Source organism: Carassius gibelio, chromosome B12, assembly GCF_023724105.1.
Source record: "Carassius gibelio isolate Cgi1373 ecotype wild population from Czech Republic chromosome B12, carGib1.2-hapl.c, whole genome shotgun sequence".
NCBI lineage: Eukaryota > Metazoa > Chordata > Actinopteri > Cypriniformes > Cyprinidae > Carassius > Carassius gibelio.
In genome coordinates, this window is record NC_068407.1 from 3,387,043 (window position 1) to 3,409,598 (window position 22,556).

General features: G+C 35.3%; 1 protein-coding gene and 1 long non-coding RNA gene across 2 annotated transcripts in view; one reads left to right on the plus strand and one right to left on the minus strand.

Annotated features, from left to right (window-relative positions):
- LOC127969587 (cadherin-12-like) overlaps positions 1-22,556 on the minus strand; it is a 124,848-nt gene that overhangs the window by 26,322 nt on the left and 75,970 nt on the right. The window contains exons 5-6 of the mRNA XM_052571666.1: positions 20,993-21,160; positions 18,671-18,858 (exon numbers count right to left, since the gene is read on the minus strand). Coding sequence (XP_052427626.1) covers positions 18,671-18,858; positions 20,993-21,160 — 356 coding nt within the window. The remainder of the gene's footprint in view (positions 1-18,670; positions 18,859-20,992; positions 21,161-22,556) is intronic.
- LOC127969588 (uncharacterized) lies at positions 1,095-3,187 on the plus strand. The gene is made up of 3 exons (XR_008156327.1): positions 1,095-1,340; positions 2,053-2,152; positions 3,118-3,187. It is a non-coding gene; the product is annotated as an uncharacterized LOC127969588 (long non-coding RNA).

Here is a 22,556-nt window from a genome sequence, read left to right on the forward strand (position 1 = left end):
CAAGCCGTCAACGCCAGTCGAGGGAATTGAACAATTGCGCACCTGATCCTAAAACAAGCACCATCCATTGTGTGGGTGCAGATGCTCGGAGCCGTTCAATACAATGTAAATATGTCTACCATTAGCATTCTCCTCATGATTATTTCCAAAAGCGGCTTAAAAATGTAGCGTCACCATCCTCTGGTGAATTTCCACTGCAGCTCACAGTGTAGATGTTAGAGCACTTTGATGTAAAGTTCATTTTTATTTCCATTAGCGTTTGGGATCTTTGCTTATCCATGGCAACCAATAGAAACTCCAGCAGACATTTTGCTCACACAGCCAAATACTGCATTATTCTATTCTTACTTAAGAGGATCTTTGTGAAATCAATAGCTATTATTAAAGTCAGGCCTTTAATCCTCAGGGCTTCTCTGCACGATATCAATACACCCTCCTATTAGTATGCAGAACTTGCTCGAAGCTTTTCGTAGTGTAATGCAGTTTGCCTTCATCTAAATAAGATTACAATGTGAAGCACCCGGAAAACGTGCACTTCTTTTTGTTGTTACAGTGCGCCTGTTAGCCTTGGCCTGTGAAATAGCTCTGAGTTTTCATGAAAGGCTCTTTTTTTGGGTTCGAGCCCATCAGATACTCGCTCACTCACTCGCTCATGCACTCTCCTCTTTAGGAAACTGAAATAGGATGATGCATTTTTAATAGGAGCTTGGTTTGTTTGTGTTGGGAACAGTATTATACTAACACAACTTTTCTCATCCTCTTTTCAAGACTAGAATTAAATGGGACACACTGAATCTTTGTACGAGGATTCACTTCCTGCAGATGTCCTACGTGTGGCGGTACTGTAGCTCAGAATAGAAATATTGTGAACTATTATTGCAATTTAAAAAAGCTATTTTCTATTTTAATATATTTAAAAATGTATTTTATTCTGATGGCAACTTTGAATTTTCAGCAGTGAAATGGACCGTGAAATATGATGTTTTGTATGCATTTAAAAACATCTGAAAAGCAATTCTGGTCTACTTAATATGTGACATTTTGTACATTTTTGTACACGCTTATTCTCAGGAGTATTTTGCATAAAATAGCAACCCATTCTCACTCCAAAGGCGTCAAAAACCGAAGCATGGTCAAGCGCCCCTAGCGTCACTTTTATGACGCCAAATGTGCCTCTCGGCGTCGAATATCGAAGCACTACGACCTTCATTGCTTTCAATGGGAAACTTTTGGCGTCAGAATTCGACACGAGGACATGAGATGTTTATCGCTATGAAATCACGTGCAAGAAGTCTCATTCAGCACACATCGCGATACTTGCTATCAGTTCCACAGTTTGGGTGAGTAGTCGTATATACGCTCTTTTAATGCCTTTTATAAAATGTATTCTGTCTTATTTATTAATCAGACTAGTGCCATATGTTTAATCGCTGTATTATATCGGTCATCCGCGGCTGTCTTTGAGTTTCATTGCGTTTAAATAAATGAACACAGCTGCTAATTAGTCTGATTAAACTCTATCTGTCACGTGACGTGCCATAGACCTTCGAACAGTTTTATATTATTATTAATTTCAGGATCAATGATGTAAGTTGTATTTGTAGTAAAATCATGGTAATCACGACACTTACAATAGTAATAAATGAAATGTAAAGTTAAAACACAGTAAACAGGACATTAGTAACTGTAACTGTAGTTTTACTATGGTATATTAATAATCAATACAACAATACAATAATCACCAAACCAGCTATGTTTGTATCACTGTAATGTTAGTGTTTTTATGTGCTTTTATATGACAGATATCACAGTAATCATATGTTCTGTAGCATGCTTTTAATACCTTTTAATGTAAATACAAAAAAAAAATCAAATTAAAAATAAATAATAAAACATGCATTTTTCCATCTTGCAGTTCTTTCATATCAGTTTATATTTATATATATATTTATATATATATATTATATCTAAATATTTTGCTCACAGATCATTATTAACATTCTGTATATAATTCAATTTTATTTACTCTCCCCATTTTATTTTTATTTTTAGCTGAAAAGACGTAAAGGCAGTCAGCCCAGTGGTGTTTCTGGAGAGGGATTCCTTCAGAAATGGAGAAGACAGAAAGCTGCGGAGGCAGATATTTGCAGCAGTTAGTCTGTGATAGTTTGTCCCTTTTATCAAACACTCCTGCTGTTATAATTTGTACAGCATTTGTTGTTTCTTAAACTGTTGCACTGTCCAAATACCCACACTTGCCATCTTTGCACTTGACCACTTGATTACTTATTTGACGTCTTTCCTGTATTTTGCCTAGTGTTCAAGTGAGCATGATGACCACAAGTGTGTGTCAAACTTTTCATGACCTGATGACTGTGTTTCCCAATCCTGATCCTGGAGAACCCCAGCACTGCACAGTTTTGGTGTCTCTCTTATCTGCCTTGGAGTCTTCACTGATGAGCTGACATCTCAAATGTGCAGTGTTGGGGTTCTCCAGGACCAGGATTGGGAGCCACTGCCTTATGGGACACTTATGTGTTTACAGAGATTTTTAATATCTAATTATCAATATTTCACTGTTACTGTACATTGGACAGCTTCCCATGACCTCTTGTGAGATCTCGGCAAAAAGTCTGACGATTTATTCCAAAACATGATGCATGATGGGATACACTAAGCTTTGTATAGTGCTCCGGAGCAGTATTGGAGAGGTTTAGTGTGTGTTAAGGACGCTGTGCTTTGGCATTATTAAGACCGGGGACAGTCTCGTTCACACACTGTCATGTACACACACTCTCAAGTGGCCAAGACTGCAAGTGTGGGTATCTGGACAGGGTCAAAGTCTTAAAAATGATCCCTAAACACATCACAGTCTTAATAATCCAGTTTAACACTTGTATGATATTGTACAAGCCCCAGGACGGTCTCATCTGACACTATCAATAGAATTCATATGACTATAGCTTGCTATTAATTACTTGCTTTCAATAATGGATGCATTTAACATATAATTATACAGAGGTGTAATGTACAAGTTGCACGTAATTAATAATATTTCCTTCTATCTGTCTTACAGGATTTTTTGCAGATAATCCTAATGCTGTTCTTCTTTTTCAGGTCTAAAATATCAAGCTCAACAGCTCACTCAAGAGCCAACCCTCACAAACCTTCCTAAAAACTAAAAAAGCTATTACTGAGTCTCAGCGACTCTTGCCATGATCACCTCTTCCCAGGTACATTTGTTTAGAATATTTTTTTTAATCAACATTTACTCCTCAAATGCTCTGGTCTGAATCTTACTTTAAATTAACTTAATTATATTTAATGAGCAATATTAATTGCACACAGAGTAAGTAGAGATTATCTTGTTTCACAGAAGAGAAGGAAGACCAAGGAAATGATTTGCTCAGGATGAGGAATGAAGATGGCCATCTTGTGCTCAAACAAACAGAAATCCTCTGGTATGTGTGTGTTGAAGCAATGCTGTGTTATACAACATTTTATGATGATCTCTCACAGAACTGGTCATGTCACCCTTGATTTCTTTTTTTACTATTACAATTACAGCATGTTAGCAGTGTCACATGTAAGTGTGACTGGACATTTTTAATATTATGTTTTTAAAAACACACCACCTGTTTTAAGAGTAGACAAGTATCATGAAATTTGTTTAGTTGATATAAACACCAATGTACATTATTTCATTGTTTTCTAAATGTTATGTTATAAATTGTGAATTGATAGTGGATTGGTTTGAAGCCAGGCCTTACACTGCACAGACTAAAATACATTTGTGAGAGAAGTCAGGAACTTTGGAGAAAGATTCTAGAGGAAGAAAACACATTTACTGCAACAATAGATGAATTCTAGAGTCTCTGAGAACTACACATGCTAATGGAGTCTCATGAGCAAGCCAAGTAACTTTGCCTCTGTAACTTTTTCTTAATTCTTTAATTTTTATTGCAGTATTTTAATTTGTACAGATGATCTTATCAGCCAAATGAGGGGTTTTGACCAAGTGATGCTCTTGAAAGGAGTGAAAGAAGAGGATGTGCTAAATTCTCTTCAGAGAAAAAGCTTCTCAAAAGGTCTCAAAACAGCTTGAAGAATGGTAAGTGTACAGTACTACAAGGGTCATAGTTGCTCACACTGCTAAAATCACACAGAACATAAGCTGAGCTCTCTGTCCATTAAACAACTTCATCTGGATTGTTTGTTTCATTTTGACCAGGTCTGGGATCTTAGGACTGAGAGATCCTTTGGCTGAGAACAAGCTACACCACATCAGTGCTGGATATCAACCACAAACTGTTTCCAGACACGAGAGAAGAAGAACACGATGGGGAGATGAAACCAGTTTAGATGTGATGATGGGAATCATTATTTTCTGGAACAGTATCTCATGTCTTATATGTATCACATGATCTGTATCACAGTTGACTGGATGGGACTGTGTGACTTTTAAGGACATTTCATCACTCATCTGTGTGAACTGATTTATATATGAGGTTAATGTATTTTTGATGATAATTATTTTCATTGAATCTTATTTGTCTTGATGCTACTTTATCAACTTTATAGTCTATGCTTCAATAAAATGAAAATGGTGAATATTGTGTTCTGAAGATTCTTGGTAAATACATAATTTTACTAGGTAGGCTGATATGTGTTTATTTTAGACTAGGAAAAACGACATATTAATTATTGGGATTATTTTTTTATTTAAGACATAAACATTTTTGATCGGATTAATAACATCTGTGACATCAGTACACCAGAAAGTAATTTTTTCATATTTTAGTAACAAATATGCAAATTTTTTAGTGAAATAAAGGGAGTTACGAGATTAATTATTCTGCATTACAAGATGGTGCCATGGGCTTTATTGTTACAAACACTTGAGGGATAACTGAGAATGTAGCAGGAATGATCAACGTGGATCTTGTACTGCATTAAAACCAAGAGCAGGCACATTACTGATGTCCAGCACCTGAGGAGCAAGATACTGGGGTGAGGAGGACATTTTTACACTGATTTTTGCTAAATAGTTATAGTATATATATATGCATGAATTTGTCCTTGTGTAATAGTGAAGTATCACAATGTGTATACATTGTCCTTGATTACTGCTTTACAGGTGGGGAATAGATAAAGGCAAGTTGTTGCAGGTTCATCCATTATATTTCTTGCCATTTACTTCAAAAATCAAATAAATAATCTATTATTTTCATTATTAAATCATTTCTTTCTAATTTTTCAATGTTTCATCAGATGGCCTCACAATGTCCTGTCAAAAGGTATAATAGTCATGATGAATAGAATAGAAAACAGAGGACTATGAAAACTGTCAGATATAAATGTGACTCAGCTCAGTTTGTTGTCCATGATGAGGAGAATACATATATGTAGGTTTTACTGCCCTTCTACCCCCAGGGGCCCAGTAGCACCCCCCGGAAGAGCCCAAAACTGTACTTTTCAAATGGCTGTAAATCAGAATCCAATTAACATATCAAAGAGAAAATGGGCAGGATTATTACTTATGCTATGCTGATAAAATAATGTTGAGCTCAGTTTTCAGAAATAAATGGAAAGCTGACATAAAGGCATTTTAAATATTGCTCACTGTAAAATACAACATTTCAGCCTGCCTCTCAAATATATCATAGAGGTTTGCACAATAAACATATTTAGATATCCAGTTTTCCTTAAAATAAATAATTTATTTCGTTTCGTTAATAAAAAGTTTTAAACTACATTACCCACAAGCCTCCGTCATTCTATCTATGCAAAGGCAACACTAGGGGGCTGTTTTTTGTAGTTCATTGAAGTTTGCTTAGGGTTAGGATTAGGATCTCGCTAAAGATGTCATTTTTGTCAAGATAGCAACACTTCATTGTTGACTTAATATATTACTAATGTGATGATAGCAGCAAAACATACTTTTTAACATGATGCGCTGTTTAATATGGGTTAAAAGATAGTCCAACCACAGACTGTCCTGAAAATTCATAGCCAAATGACATCAAAGCTGAGCAGTAGCGTCACACTTCCTTATCCATGTATGACCGACGTCTTTCGTTTTTCGGCTGAAGGGATAGATTCGGTTAACAATAGATTAAGCTTGCTACTTATTAGATTCTGTTTTATTAACGTCTTCCCCTTCCTCCGTTGTTCAGCTTGACAAACATTGGGCAATATTGATGTGCACATGCCCAGCAGTCGCAGTTGTATCCAACAGACAGATTCCTCTATAATAAATATAAGACACATTTTTAAGATTTGTATTTTTTTTTTGACCAAAGACAAATATATTTACTAATCAAATGACGTGCTTCTAAAATTTACATTGTATATTACATTGTGTTTTAAAGTTAAAATTGTTCACATTTGTGTTTCTGTGATTTACCATTCTCTACCATTTGAACTCTAGGAATAAAAACTGAAATTATAAATGAATGAATGAATGAATGAACAAATAATACATAAAGCATAATAAACATGCATATTTTTGTAAGGATCTTCCATTATTTATTTATATGTCAAACTCATTTAAAGACAACATGCCCAAATTACTACACTGCATCCTCTGTCACCAAGCTCGTTTTTGCCACCATAAAGAATAAAAAGGCAGTTATGTTGTAAACATTAACTATTTTCAGTATTCAAATGAAAATGCTTTTATTAAAAAACAAAACAGTAAATACAGTATGTCTTTCAGAGAACACTGGAAAAAGTGTTGTGACCAAAATGCTATACAACACAATGTAAATGTTTCAAACTCACAAAAAAACACCATGAAGACATGCATGTCAAGTGTGCAATATATTTTTAATATGGAGCACTATTTTTAACTATTGTTTTCATCACTGGTTCTGTAATGTATTCATTATGAGCTTATAATTAAAACAAAGTTACATCTTCTGCAAAAATCAAACCACTGCAAAGTCTAATCACTGATCCAGGGACCATTTCTGTGTGTGCGGGGGATAAAGAGTTAACGAGGTGAGTCCTTGTGCATGATGGAGCTACAGCGTTATCCTCAAACAATCCTGTAAGACAGAAAGGAAGGAAATATTAAATTACATTCAACTTATACATTACACTGTGTTTTGTTTAGACCATAAAAGCAGCCTCTGTAAAGATGCTGTATAATTATATGTTAAATGCATCCATTATTGAAAGCAAGTAATTATTAGCAAGCTATAGTCATATGAATTCTATGATAGTGTCAGATGAGACCGTCCTGGGGCTTGTACAATATCATACAAGTGTTAAACTGGATTATTAAGACTGTGATGTGTTTAGGGATCATTTTTAAGACTTTGACCCTGTCCAGATACCCACACTTGCAGTCTTGGCCACTTGAGAGTGTGTGTACATGACAGTGTGTGAACGAGACTGTCCCCGGTCTTAATAATGCCAAAGCACAGCGTCCTTAACACACACTAAACCTCTCCAATACTGCTCCGGAGCACTATACAAAGCTTAGTGTATCCCATCATGCATCATGTTTTGGAATAAATCGTCAGACTTTTTGCCGAGATCTCACAAGAGGTCATGGGAAGCTGTCCAATGTACAGTAACAGTGAAATATTGATAATTAGATATTAAAAATCTCTGTAAACACATAAGTGTCCCATAAGGCAGTGGCTCCCAATCCTGGTCCTGGAGAACCCCAACACTGCACATTTGAGATGTCAGCTCATCAGTGAAGACTCCAAGGCAGATAAGAGAGACACCAAAACTGTGCAGTGCTGGGGTTCTCCAGGATCAGGATTGGGAAACACAGTCATCAGGTCATGAAAAGTTCGACACACACTTGTGGTCATCATGCTCACTTGAACACTAGGCAAAATACAGGAAAGACGTCAAATAAGTAATCAAGTGGTCAAGTGCAAAGATGGCAAGTGTGGGTATTTGGACAGTGCAACAGATTAAGAAACAACAAATGCTGTACAAATTATAACAGCAGGAATGTTTGATAAAAGAGACAAACTATCACAGACTAACTGCTGCAAATATCTGCCTCCGCAGCTTTCTGTCTTCTCCAGGAAATAGCTCTCCAGAAACACCACTGGGCTGACTGCCTTTACGTCTTTTCAGCTAAAAATAAAAATAAAATGGGGAGAGTAAATAAAATTGAATTATATAAAGAATGTTAATAATGATCTGTGAGCAAAATATTTAGATATAATAAATATATATATAAATATAAACTGATATGAATGAACTGCAAAATGGAAAAATACATGTTTTACATTAAAAGGTATTAAAAGCATGCTAGAGAACATATGATTACTGTGATATCTGTCATATAAAAGCACATAAAAACACTAACATTACAGTGATACAAACATAGCTGGTTTGGTGATTATTGTATTGTTGTATTGATTATTAATATACCATAGTAAAACTACAGTTACAGTTACTAATGTCCTGTTTACTGTGTTTTAACTTCACATTTCATTTATTACTATTGTAAGTGTCGTGATTACCATGATTTTACTACAAATACAACTTACATCATTGATCCTGAAATTAATAATAATATAAAACTGTTCGAAGGTCTATGGCACGTCACGTGGCAGATAGAGTTTAATCAGACTAATTAGCAGCTGTGTTCATTTATTTAAACGCAATGAAACTCAAAGCCGCGGATGACCGATATAATACAGCGATTAAACATATGGTACTAATTTGATTAATAAATAAGACAGAATACATTTTATAAAAGGCATTAAAAGAGCGTATATACGACTACTCACCCAAACTGTGGAACAAGTATCGCGATGTGTGCTGAATGAGACTTCTTGCACGTGATTTCATAGCGATAAACATCTCATGTCCTCGTCTCGAATTCTGACGCCAAAAGTTTCCCATTGAAAGCAATGAAAGTCGTAGTGCTTCGATATTCGACGCCGAGAGGCACATTTGGCGTCATAAAAGTGACGCTAGGGGCGCTTGACCATGCTTCGGTTTTTGACGCCTTTGGAGTGAGAATGGGTTGAAAATAGGGTTGTCCGAAAACAACTCTGCTTTGTTTTGTTGATTATCTATATATATAACACAAAACTTAACATAATTATTAATCAAGAGTGAAATCCATGCATCCAGTAACAACACTTTTGTTTAGCAAAGATTTGTTAAACAAATCTAATATTTTTTTAAAATATTAACATAATGCATTTATTTTAACAAAAATGCACCTGGAATAGAAATCAAATTTTCTTTAAAAGTACATGTTTAGTATATGTTTAACCATGTGTTCCAGTGTATCTTAAGTGGTTTTGCTTCAGGAGCCAGATTGTACATTGGGCAAGAATTGGTGGCTGATCACAGCACCAAAATTGTTTATCATACTAATGTAAACACATTAATAATACCGGTTAAATTGATAATCTGTTGTCTAGTGTGCCTACTGTGTTACAGAATCAACACAAGGTTATCAATATCCAAACTGCTTGCACAACATTAAAACAATAATTTAAATATTGATAATCCAAACTATGCATCTTCATATGGTTCAATTATATTATTTTCATTAACATTAATATGTATGTCATAATATTTAATTTTATCTTATATTTTCTGTGCCCATTTTCCCATTTTCTGTGGAGAAGTTGTGGCCTAATGGTTAGAGAGTTTGACTCCTAACCCTAGGTTGTGGGTTCGATTCTCGGGCCGGCAATACCACGACTGAGGTGCCCTTGAGCAAGGAACTGAACCCCCCAACTGCTCCTTTGGCAGTTATGACATTATGACTCAGTATCTCATAATTAAACATGTTTCCATAATTATGTCACAAGTTTGACTCATCTTATAATTGACTAATAATTTTGACTCTTTATCTCATAATTATGACTTGTACTTTGTACTTTCATTATGTATGACTTACTACAGTATCTGATAATTATGATTTACCAAAGACATGGCTTTTCTTATGTGGACAGGTCCTCAAAGGTCCATCAGGACAGACCTGCGGCCCATTTTCTGTTCATGATCCACTAATTGAGAACCTTACCCTTGAAGTGACTGAATACAGTGCCAGAATCTCTTATGCTAACACACAACCACACAACCAAACTCATAAACTGAATCTCACAACACTGTTCCATGAGTATTAGCCAATACATCAATCTTGATATTGTTTTGATATTGGAGGTGAACATATCAGAGTGTGCTCTGCATTGAACAGAACTGGTTGGAAACAGACAGGAAGGCATGTCCCAACCACAGCAGAGTTTGAGGACACATACAGCTCTTTATTTGGAACTGGCAAAGCATGCATAGCCCTTTCCTGCTACAGTGAGTTTTCTGTGTCAATAATTCATTTTTCAGCAGAGATGTTTGATGTCTTAGTTTACATTGTGTAATATCACCATACTAAAGAGGTAAAATGATCTTTTGGGTGTCTGAAAGACATACAGTAAACACAAAACTAGGGCACAACAAATGTATATTTCACCGTTGTGATGTATATATCTGCAGGCACACATAGTTTTATAACACACCTTTGGGTTTTTTAGATGTATGACATTTGGAGGTATGAGATATCCTCTCTAATAACCTCAGTTCACAGCACTGACACAAACAAACTGTTAACATCCCATCTCCCTCAGACTGCTGATCTCAGCGAAAGTTTTTTATATCCCTTTTTCTTTCCACATGGTTTGCATGCTGACATCCTTGCACACACACGCACTCACACACACACACACACATACTGTTATACACATATTTGAAGTCTTTGATATGCATTATTGGATATTATCAAGCACACATCATCAGATGTTTGCCACTGCACTTGTCTGTCATGTCATAACATCTCACATTCACACATGCGTGCATGAAGGTAAACAAGCTGTTTCCGTTTCCAAATATGATTTTATTCCTCTCAGCTATAGGGATACTAGCATTTTGTTTAATAGAGAAGAATATAGTATGTATATTGTGCATAAATAATTCACATGAATGGCAATTGAATACTATATACCACAATACAATGTGCTTGATTTGATAATCCATTTCCAACTTGAAAAATTAACAGGAAGTGACATGAGCCATGATTTTTAATACAATACTGCCAAATGTAAAGACATAAAAAAAAATAATAATAATGCATTACAAATGCTAAATAATTGCAAGGTGATAATTAAATGTCACTCACTTATTAATCCAAGAAAGTGTATCATATCTGGTGAATGTTAACTGCCAAGATTGCAATTCATCTCAATGGCAGTTGCTTGGCTAAAGCTTGTATTCCCATTTATTTTTCACACTCTCTGATCATATTGTATTACAACACATTGAAAGGTCTCAAGGCAAAAACGCTGCATACTGCTGTTTGAAATCTTTATTGCTGCTTAATGAATTCTGTGTCACACACTACTTTACATATATAACTAGTAATAGTAGCAGTATTCAGTGAGGCACATGCTAGTATTCCATTCTGAACTTTGCCTTTTTCATTTATTTTAGCAATATATTAACCAGGAGTCACCTATAGGGGGCACTGCCTACTCCTGTATAGAACCTACAGTACAGGATGTTCTCCTGTTCCCAAACAAACACATGGAGAAAAATGTGCTAAAGTGAAATGAACATGGATAAACAAAGCCATCCAATGTGGTTTTCACACCCAAGACTTTCCTTCTTCCCACTCATTCTCAAATCAGGTGACAATGCTTTTACTTTTTTTTTTTTTTTTTTTTTTTTTTTTTATCATGGAAGTGGTGAATCATTAAAATCCCAGTGACTGTGGCAGTTTGAACACTTTAAGCTGATTTATAGATCAAACAGCACATTAATGACATATTTAATGGGGGATGAGAAACTCACAGAGAGTAGGACACTGCAGGAACGAGTCATTAGCCTGAGGTCTAGAAGTCTGTGCCTGATTTTTGTGGCAACTGAAAAGGCTAAAGTTGTGTTGACATTCTGCCAGGGATGTCCATCTGCCTCACACTTTTCTTGTAATGTTTTGTTGGCCTCTCTGCAGCGCAGATTATATTTAATATTTTTGGTCACTGTTTCTTTGTTTAAGTGAACTATGTGATAATTAGAAGGCTTGTTATTCTGTTGCCAACTCTAAGGCAGTGGGAGATGGTGAGATCCTGTGGGATCAGACTTCTCTCACAAAACTTATAGAATAATTGCTTTTGTTTACTAATGGGAGAAATGAACATCATTTGTTTTTGATGACTAATCATGAGCTGACCCACTTACAGGGAATTTGGGGCTGTAGTTTCTTCACACCCTGGCACAGAATGCTGACTCGTGTGAAATATAAGGCTCCCAACGTGTTTACACTGCAACCTGACATTGTTTGTTATATATGTGTATGTGTGAATACTGTATATACAGCTCACCAGTCAAAAAAGGCCTTATGATTACAAGGCTGCGTTTATTTGATAAAAAAATACAGTAATATTCTTATGATTTAAAATAGAGGTTTTCTGTATGATATTTTTAGTTCCTTTTTATTTTTTTAATTGTAAAGCTGAATTTTCAGTATCATTCCTCCAGTGTTCAGTGTCACATGATCCCTCAGAAATTCTTCTAGTTTACGGATTTTCTGTTCAACAACCAATGTTATCAATGTTGTTGTGCCGCCTAATATTTTTGTGAAAACTGATTTTTTTTTCCTCCCCAGGGTAATAGAATAGAAAGTTCAGAAAATAATAATATTATTATTATTATTATTATTATTATTATTATTATTATTATTATTATTATTATTATTATTATATAGATCATAATTGCCTTTATGGTTAATTTCGATCTATTATTATTATTATATATATATATATATATATATATATATATATATATATATATATATATATATATATATATATATATATATATATATATTTAGTGGAAACTTTTTTTTTCTTCAGAAAATGATAATTATTTTAAATGTAATAATTTAAATTTATATATATATATATATATATATATATATATATATATGTATATATATATATATATATATATATATATATATATATGTATATATATATATATATATATATATATATATATATAAATATATATATATATATATATATATATATATATATATATATATATATATATATATATATATATAAAATATTAACCCACAGTATAAGTTGATTAAAAGTATATTTTTCATTGTGACTTTGTTCTGTTAAAAATGTTCAACCCTAATTGTGACAGCTAGCTCTTTTTCTGCTAAGTGTGAAATGTGTGAAGTTTGTTGTATAAAAGAAGCTCCTCTATATTTAGTATTTCAATTACTGCTTTCACAGAACACTCGTTTCATTTACAATTATTGACAGACACACAAATATGCTGCAATTCACAAAGCATTTTAATCTGACAAGAGCATGCTTTGAGTAGAGCTGAAGATAAGGGAATACGTGACTCGCTGGGTGTGTGTCTGTGTGTGTGTGTGTGTGTGTGTGTATGTGTGTGTGCATGCTCATTATTGTGTTGGTGAGTGTTTGCTTGAGGAATTGTAAATAGGGATGTTCCGCACGATTGTGGCGGGGATCGGCAGGGCCTATTGTTTGCTTTAATCGCTACTTTAGCCGAGAGGCTGTCTAAACATTTTGGCAAGCTCCTGTGCCGCCCATGTTCACGCTGACACTAGAGCAGGTAATCACTCAGAATCCTTAAGCCTTGATGATCCTCTCTACACACAGACACACACATACATCGCCATTCAGCCGGAGCCCTGCTATAGTCTTCAACTTCATTTCTTTACTTTTTACAAGTATGCTAGCATTTCTGTCTAAACTAAAGGATATTGTTCAGTAGCTTAAATACATTTAATGCAACATAAGCTTACCGCATCTGCACACCATAGACTGCTACAATGGGCTGTACTGAATATTGACTATACAGTTGTGATGCCCCAAACTGTAATATTACATTTTGATTTACATGAAAAATGTTCTATGAAGTTTTCTCAATTATGTGCCATTAGACAAGTTTGTTTAATAATAAAAATACTATTTTTACATAAATATAATATTGTATGTTCATTTAAAAAAAATGATGTTTCTTTTATGGAATCATTTAACTACATAAAAAAAAAAGAAGTTATTATTTCCTAAATTGTAATTATGCCAAAATAAAAGTTATGACGAAAGAGGATATTTTATGTTTGTATTTAATTTCCAACTTTTTTCATGTCATAATTAGCAAAGAGAAAAATCAGCTGGCATACTTAACTGGATATACATTTTTGCATTAGTTTTGTCCCCTATACAGAGTATAAGTGACCCTGGAGCAAAATCCAGTCTTAAGTCGCTGGGGTATATTTGTAGCTATAGCCAAAAATACATTGTGATATTTAGAAAATGTCCTACCATATCAAAACTTATTTTTTAATAAGTTATATGTATTGCTAAGGACTAACTTTAGGATAACTTTAAAGGCGATTTTCTCAATATATAGATTTTTTTTTGCACCCTCAGATTTCAGATTTACAAATAGTTAGCCAAATATGGTTCTAACAAACCATACATCAATGGAAAGCTTATTTATTCAGCTTTCAGATTATGTATTAATCTCAGTAAAAAAAAAAAAAAGAAAAAAAAAAAGACCTTTATGACTGGTTTAGTGGTCAGGGTAACATATTATACTATCTATTAGCAATACCTACTGCTTACTGCCTACTTTTAAAATATAATGTTAAACTATAGTATATGCAGTATGCAATGAGAAACCATTCAAACAGTTGTATGCTACAGTGTTTATAATGACCTCTATTGCATGTGTAAGCTCTGTATTGCATTGTTGGATACAGTGCCAACTATGATCTAGTGCAGTGGTTCCCAACTCTGGTCCTGGAGGCACCCCAACACTGAAGATTTGCATGTGCATTTGAATGTGCAGAGTTGGGTGCATTCAGGACCAGGATCGGGAACCACTGCACTAGACCATAGATTGACACTGTATCCAACAGTGCAGTGGTTCTCAAACCTGTGTATGTCTCCCTAATCTAACACACCTGCTTCAACTCGTCAGCTCATTAGTAGAGACTGCAAGGCATGAGTTGGTATATAGAACACCCCCCCCCCCCAGAAACCTCTTCACCTCATGTAAGCTGTGGCTTCTAGGGCACACGCTTCAATTCTTTCACTGTGGAGAAAGAGACAGCATCTCCACACTGGCAGGATCGCTGCCTGCCTGGACCTCCTATTGAGGAGAATGCATCACACTGTCTCAGTGTTGGCACGACACACACTCAAACTGAGGGGTAAACAGAGACAATGCATGCCCACAATACATCTCTCAGTTGTTCTGGCTTGCAGGATGAAAGATGGAGCGAAAATAACCGCACTCATTTTTCTAACATTGTCCACACCTATAATTGGTGTCTTGAACCCCTAAGAACACGGACAATGCAGTGAAACCTGTTACTGGACTGCCAGGCAAGTGTAGGGAACAATCATAATTCCATCTCTTTAAACCTCAGAGGGGGGTAAAAGGTTGTGCACTGGAAAAGAAAAGGAAAAGAACAAAAGCATGCTGATTTAGCCTTTAGTGCTGCAGGACTGCTGCTCAATAATCTATATTTCTATGGTAACTCAGATGCAGATGTTTGGATGTGGAAACGGTTGCTGTGAAAAACGCACAAACAAGACTAATAAAAATGTACCATTTACTTTGCGTTTCTCAAAGAGGATTTTCTATATTATGTTATGTTATATTATAATTATTGTCATTATGATGACATTTTCCCTTGCCAAATTTATTGTGCACAGTATATGAAATATTATTTAATTTAGTCTTTATTCTGATTGATCAAGTGTGCAAAGTTCTACTTGTATTTATATAATTGATTATGGCGTATTATGTGTGTAACTGCAGGGGATGTTCACAGGCAAACTCAATATAGACCTGACACTAACATTCCGGCTGTTCTGATGGCATCACTTGATGGTTGCCTATTGTTTTATGACATACTTTCTTAGCTCTGCCTCCATATCCCCTGTGATTCTTTATGCGGCGTGTTGACAAAGAGAATTTCAAATCACAACGAAAACATTTATAGCTTCAGCGATTTAATAAGAGAAGTGTTTGTGACTTTGAGTGTGCATGTGTCAGGTTTTATGGGAACTCTTGGAAATGGTGCAATGCTCTATTCCTGGAGGTAACCTCTTGTCATCTCTGCTTTCTGGAAAATACGACAGGCAGCTATAATGAAATCATGATGCTGTTTTTTATCGCAGTGTTTTTTGTTGTTGTTGTGTACATGCAATTATTAGATTTCTTTATGCAATGTTGCATCCAAACTGATAGGTCAGCAAGTGATTTTAACTGAGTCTGACAGTACATCCGCTTGAAATAACATTACGAGTTCAGTCGAGCTCCAAAAGCAAGGCAAAGGCAAAATCAACTTTGTTTGTTTGTTTGTTTTTAATATTTTATTCTACAAGGACACATTAATTTACTTAAAAGTAAAAGTAAAGACATTTATATTGTTAAAAAAAGTTATATTTCAAATACATGCTGTTCTTTTGATCTTTATAGTCATAATAAAATAAAATAAAATCCTGAAAAACGTATCCACACAAATATTAAGCAGCAAAACTGTTCTCAACATTGCTGTATTAATATATAAGAGCCAATAATAACCAAATCACCATATTAGAATTATTTCCAATCAATGGCTGTTGAAAATGTAGCATCACAGGATTTCATTGTCTTTTTTTATTTTATTTTTTATGGATAATTTAAAAAAGGATAATTAAAAAAAATCTGGGCTAACTGTTGGCTTTTTGTATACAGCTTCACAAAGCAGGTAAACCTTACTCAACACTTACTCAATAAAGGAGGAAATCCTTTATTCCACAGAAAAATAGCTTAAGTGATTCAATCCTGAAAATAAACACTTCTGTCGCTCCTAGAACGTATGTGATAGATGACATCTAGGATGCATTGTGGAGACGTGGGGATTCCTGGCTGTGTTGTTGTCATGCTTGCTGTGTGCGTTTAGAGGGAAACATATGGACACAGTTAGTGCTCCCCACCCTCATATATCTCCACTAACACTTCCAGAGATCAGCGCAGTGCGGCTTTGGTAATATTACACCAGCATACTGTCCCGTACAGGGAAACACTGCAGGTGTTTTTATTGACATGGCTGTTCTCATTCAATAGGCGAAGACGTACGCGGCTGAGATAATATTAACAGATGTGTGCCGTGTTAATAAGTCCTGTCACGCTGCCAGTATTTAAGTACTGGGCTCAATTCAAATCCTAGAAAGTCACCTTGCACACTCTCCAGAAGAGCTGAACGTTCTAGTTTACCTTTGGGGGAGTTCTTAATGTCAGACACAATTACCCCAAAGTGCGCTTAACTGCAGTGTTTGAGTGATGTTTTGATAATGTGGTTGCAGCTGGATGAATGATGGGATCTCTGTCATTTTCCGGGTACGGTTGAGTCATGACAGTGTTGAAGGTCTGTGGCTGCGTGGATAGACTCTGGCTTAGAGGGAGGCTGATTTACATGCATGCTAACTTCAACACAATGTCATTTCTCTGATTTTTGCATTTAAAAGTTTTTTTGTTCTGTATGGTTGAAAACTTGTGAAAACTGGCTCTGAAGTTTTCCAAGGAACAATTACCTTGATTTTACATTGTTTTCTTCATACACGATATGACTAACTTCTACTGATTAAACTGAATTCATAAATGCACAAATTATAATGTCACTCTTTATTTTGATGATATCATTTTTAGGTAACACTTTAGAATAAGGTTCCATTAGTTAATGTTAGTTAATGTATTAATTAACATGAACAAACAATGAATAATACATTATTATTATTATTATTACTGTATTTATTCATCTTCGTTAATGTTAGTTAATGAAAATACAGTTATTCATTGTTAGTTCATGGTAATTCACAGTGCATTAACTAATGTTAACAAGCACAACTTTTGATTTAAATAATGCATTAGTAAATGTTGAAATTAACATGAACTAAGACTTATAAATGCTGTAGAAGGATTGTTCTTGCTTAGTTCATGTTAACGAAAGTAGTTAACTAACATTAACTAATGGAACCTTATTCTAAAGTGTTACCAATTTTTAAATGAAATAATTAGTGGATTTAAGTAATACTACATGCACTTACTATATGGAGAGGGTTAGGATTAGGGTTACTTGCATGTAATTATGCATGATTGATTGTTATTATAATAGTACAGTAAGTACTTGCAACGTGTAACACAGACACCTTAACTGACAAAAAGACAACTGTTTTTATTTTACAGGTGTGTGTACTTACAAATTAATTTGTCATGTTTTTGCTTTTAAAAGTCAAGCTTGTGTGTTTTTGTTCTGCATTGTGAGTCTGTAGCAGCTTGTGGAAAACTGGTATATTTACACAAATTTGACAATTACAGCTTGAATGGAAATGTAACATTTTTACATAAAAAAATAAAATAAAAAATCAATTCACATTACATTGAATGTGTTGCATTTATATTTTTTAAGATCAAAAGTCTGCAACAAGGGTAAACCAGAAGTATTAGAAAAAAAAAAAAAAAAACAGATTTTTTAAAATTCCAATGTGACCTTCTTATAATAATAAAAATAAACCGCTGAGTGTTTAACCTGTATATGTATTTGCTGTTAGTACATCTAGCACATTAAATGAGGCTTTACCTTTTTGAGCATGATGATTCCCTCCTGGTTGTGCTCATTGGTGGTGATATCAAACATGGCTCCTCCATCTCCAGGGACGATGTTGTATTCCACCTCTGCGTTCTTTCCAGTGTCCAGATCATGAGCTTTGATTCGGCCAACCGCTGACCCGACTGCTGATGACTCCGGTACACGCAGGTGGAAGATGCCTGTAGAATCAATGAGTTTTTTAAAGCACATGGGACTAGTGTTGGGGAAGCTGCTTTAATAGTTGAGTTAGTTATATTTGGAATAACATGCTCCCATGAACTGTTCACATTGAAGGAATAGACAAGACACCCATACACTGCAGAGGATCCTTTGAGGGGCAAGTAGTACTTTCTACAAATCTGTTCTGATAAAGAAACTAATTCATCTACATCCTAGATGGCCTGAGGGTGAGTAAATAAGATTTTTAGGTAAACTATTCCTTCAAGAACATAAATATGCACAGTATTAATCAAATAAATAGCATCAGTTATGATTTAATCTTCATTGTCTCATATTTCTGAATGCACATTTACAACATATCCACATTGCCACAATATTCTTCCTCCTGTGCCAAATTTCAGAAGTTGGCAGCTCTAGAGAGGACATTATTGTTGGAGAGAGCGTTTGAGAACTGCCTCAATGCACTTGGCTGTAAATATGACAGAAAAAGCAGTGATGAAGTGTTGGTTTCACATTACTCTGCTACTTTTTGGAAAGTGCTTGTTTTTGGCAAGCCTACACTAAATTGAAAATAGCTGAGCTAATGCCGTGCTATTAAAAATGTAGTTAAGTTTATAAAATTGCTACTTTTGGTTAGTAATGCTGGTGAAGATGTGCACAGTAGGCACAAACAGATCATGCTGATTAGTAAAATCCCCCCCCCCCCCCAACACACACACACAAAAACACCTCAGCTAATTAAGAAGTCATTAGATGCATTAGTGCAATGCACCAAAAAACAAACAACAAGAGGGAGAGGGAGGCAGAGACATGGCCCAGAATGCAGCAGTCATCATAGTGCCATCCTCTGAGACGTGCTGATGGAAATCTACTTCGCTCCCAGGGTATTACCAATATTTACACAGCGAGGAAACCAGTCGCTGAAACTCAACATGATTTCTATTTCACCATTTCTAAGTGCAAATGAAACCTTTTTGCATGTACTTGTTTAAAGACTTATTCCAGTGGAAAAATAAACAAAGAACATTTTTTAAGTATTTAAATGCATAAAATATGAGACTGTTAGATAGAAGCTGTGAACAGGGATGGTAAGAGGCCGTCTTGTGTTTCTTGAAGCACCTCCTGTGACAGGCCTCTCCAAAAATGTGATGCTCAGGTTAAAAGAAGTTCAGCAGCTTTTAAAAAGCACTTCACAATTTTGCGTTATTTCCCCCCATTACACTGGCCACATCTTTTTCAAAGCAAATCCGCACGCTTTGTGGATGGCCTAAGACTGCATGTACAGTACATGACTTCTTTGCTGTCAGGAAACTCTGGTTTCTCTGAAATCTCATTAATTCATATATCTTACATTTACTGTAAGAATAAAAAAAAATGTGTGTGTGTGTGTGTTTCTTTCTACTACTCCAGCGATGCTGTTAAATATGCTGCCTTTCTTCTTTTATGCAAACAAAATTTATAGATTCAAGATTATTAATTTATTTTTAAAGAAATGTTGGCATACATTTTCTCCATGAATGCATTAAGTCTTTAAGCTTACTCATGTGTATTAAAAAGAAAATTTCACATTACCTGTCAAAGGTTTAGACGCACTTGCCTGAATTGAAGTTTATCATTATATTAAAAACTTTTTGGTCTAAAGCTTTATGCGTAAATACTTTAAATGTGTTTGGTGGAATGAATAAATTGTGCCTGCAATAATTTATTATTTATATATTATTATATCAATATATATATTTTTTACAGAACTACAGTTTTCTATTCATAAATAGAGCTGACTGCATACTTCTGAACACTTTTCATGAAGTCACTTTTCAAAAGCTTCTTTTTGATTTTAACTAATACTTTAAATTAAATACAATTAAAATAAATAATTTAATTTATTTTTATTTTATTTTTTAGCATCACTGTGAAATAATAAATTTTTTAATGGAATTATGGGATTATAAATGAGCCAATTTAAGTTAGAATGTTAAACATAATAATAATAGTAAATATTACAGTAAAATAGCCATGCTTGCATTTGACATTTTTATTGGCTTCATTATTGATCTGAAATTAGAAAAGAAAAGAACAAGTCGGTGCATTCAAAGATCTGACTGATTTGAGTTTATGTTATACAGAGTGGCTTACTTTTGGAGAACCTGGGTGGGTTGTCGTTGACGTCACTCAGGGTGATGTTGATGGTGGTGGTCCCTGCCAGACCCCCTAACTGTCCGCCCATGTCTTTGGCCTGGATGAGGACCTGATACAGCTCCTTCACTTCCCTGTCCATGTTGGGTAGAGCTGTCCTGATGACTCCTGCACACACAGCGAAAGAGAGCCAGACTGTGTTAATGGAAAGAAGAGACAAGAGAAAAGGACGATAAAGGGATAGTGAGGCAGAAAGAGAGTATTATAGGCAGGTATCAGTGTGTGGAGAGAATTGGATTACAGAAAAGAGGGTAAGGTGAGGAGAAGAATAGGGTTTAGACCTGAGAATCAGGCCTGCTGAGAAAAGGATGAGAATGGTAATCTAAAATAACAGACGCAATTGAGATAAGAAAATTGAGAGAGGCAAAAAAGGGAAATGGATGAAGTTCTGCTGCATTGTGGAAAAGGAAACTGAAGCAAATTGAACTTAAAGGTGTAGCGTGTCAATTCTGTGCTATTATCAGTGTCCTGAAAATCTGTCTTGCCTCACAGCACGACTGAACCCAACTATATCTGTGTTGTTTTATGGTTTGAATTAGTGTTTAGAGCTTATAGGTTAGAGGCCGTTTAAACGACAACATTTTCAGCCAAGAACTGGAAACTTTTTATGCATTTTGCCTTTTAGTTTACGCGGCTTGGTTTGGGTTGAAAACGCCACCGTTGTCATTTCCATTTAAACACCCAAAATGGGAACCTTTGAAACGGTGATGTCATGCACGTGTGTAGTACGTGTTCGGTATGTAGACATGCGATTTTAAAGGCAAGCGTCGATTGCGTCGCTGTAGTGTCAATTTTAAAGGCAAGCGTGAACAAATATACAGAACAGTGGTGGAGTACTTGCTGCTCAAGAGTTTGCTAATGCTTCTTCAGCAAAGTGTGGATTTACTTCCCCAATATTACAACCAACAGCGGAGAAGCATCATATACAACATATAATCATCACTTCCCTACAGGTACTGTTTACTAACAAGATGACATTGCCAACTACTGGCATGGCATGTGTAACACAGCATTTTTGGCTGTTTTCGCAGATATGTGTAAACGTGAATCGTTTTGAAAATGTTGTATATACGTGGAAAAAAAAAATGTTGTGGGAATGTAACGAATTAAACTCCATAACTATTGGAAGAAGAGGAGGCGGGAACCGGCGGACAATCAAAATGAAACTTTAATGCTCAAAATAAACATAAAACAGCACATCAGCCCCTCACGGACGACTGACGCGCACAAATAAAAAGCAAGCACAAACTAAAGCCCAGGCCTGGTCCTCTCTTGTCCGTCACTGTCGTCGCTCCGGTTTTATATCCCTCCATCTCCTCCGTTGGAATCGAGATCGGTGGGCCAAGCAGGTGTCGCTCATTTCCAATCACTCCACCGGCCTAGCTCCTGTTCCCACGTCTCTCGTCACAGGGAATTTTTTTTTTTTTTTTTTACTACATCGCTGTAGTCCTGCCTCACAAAATGCACTGCTGGATGAGATGTCACCTTTGTTTTTTTAATACCT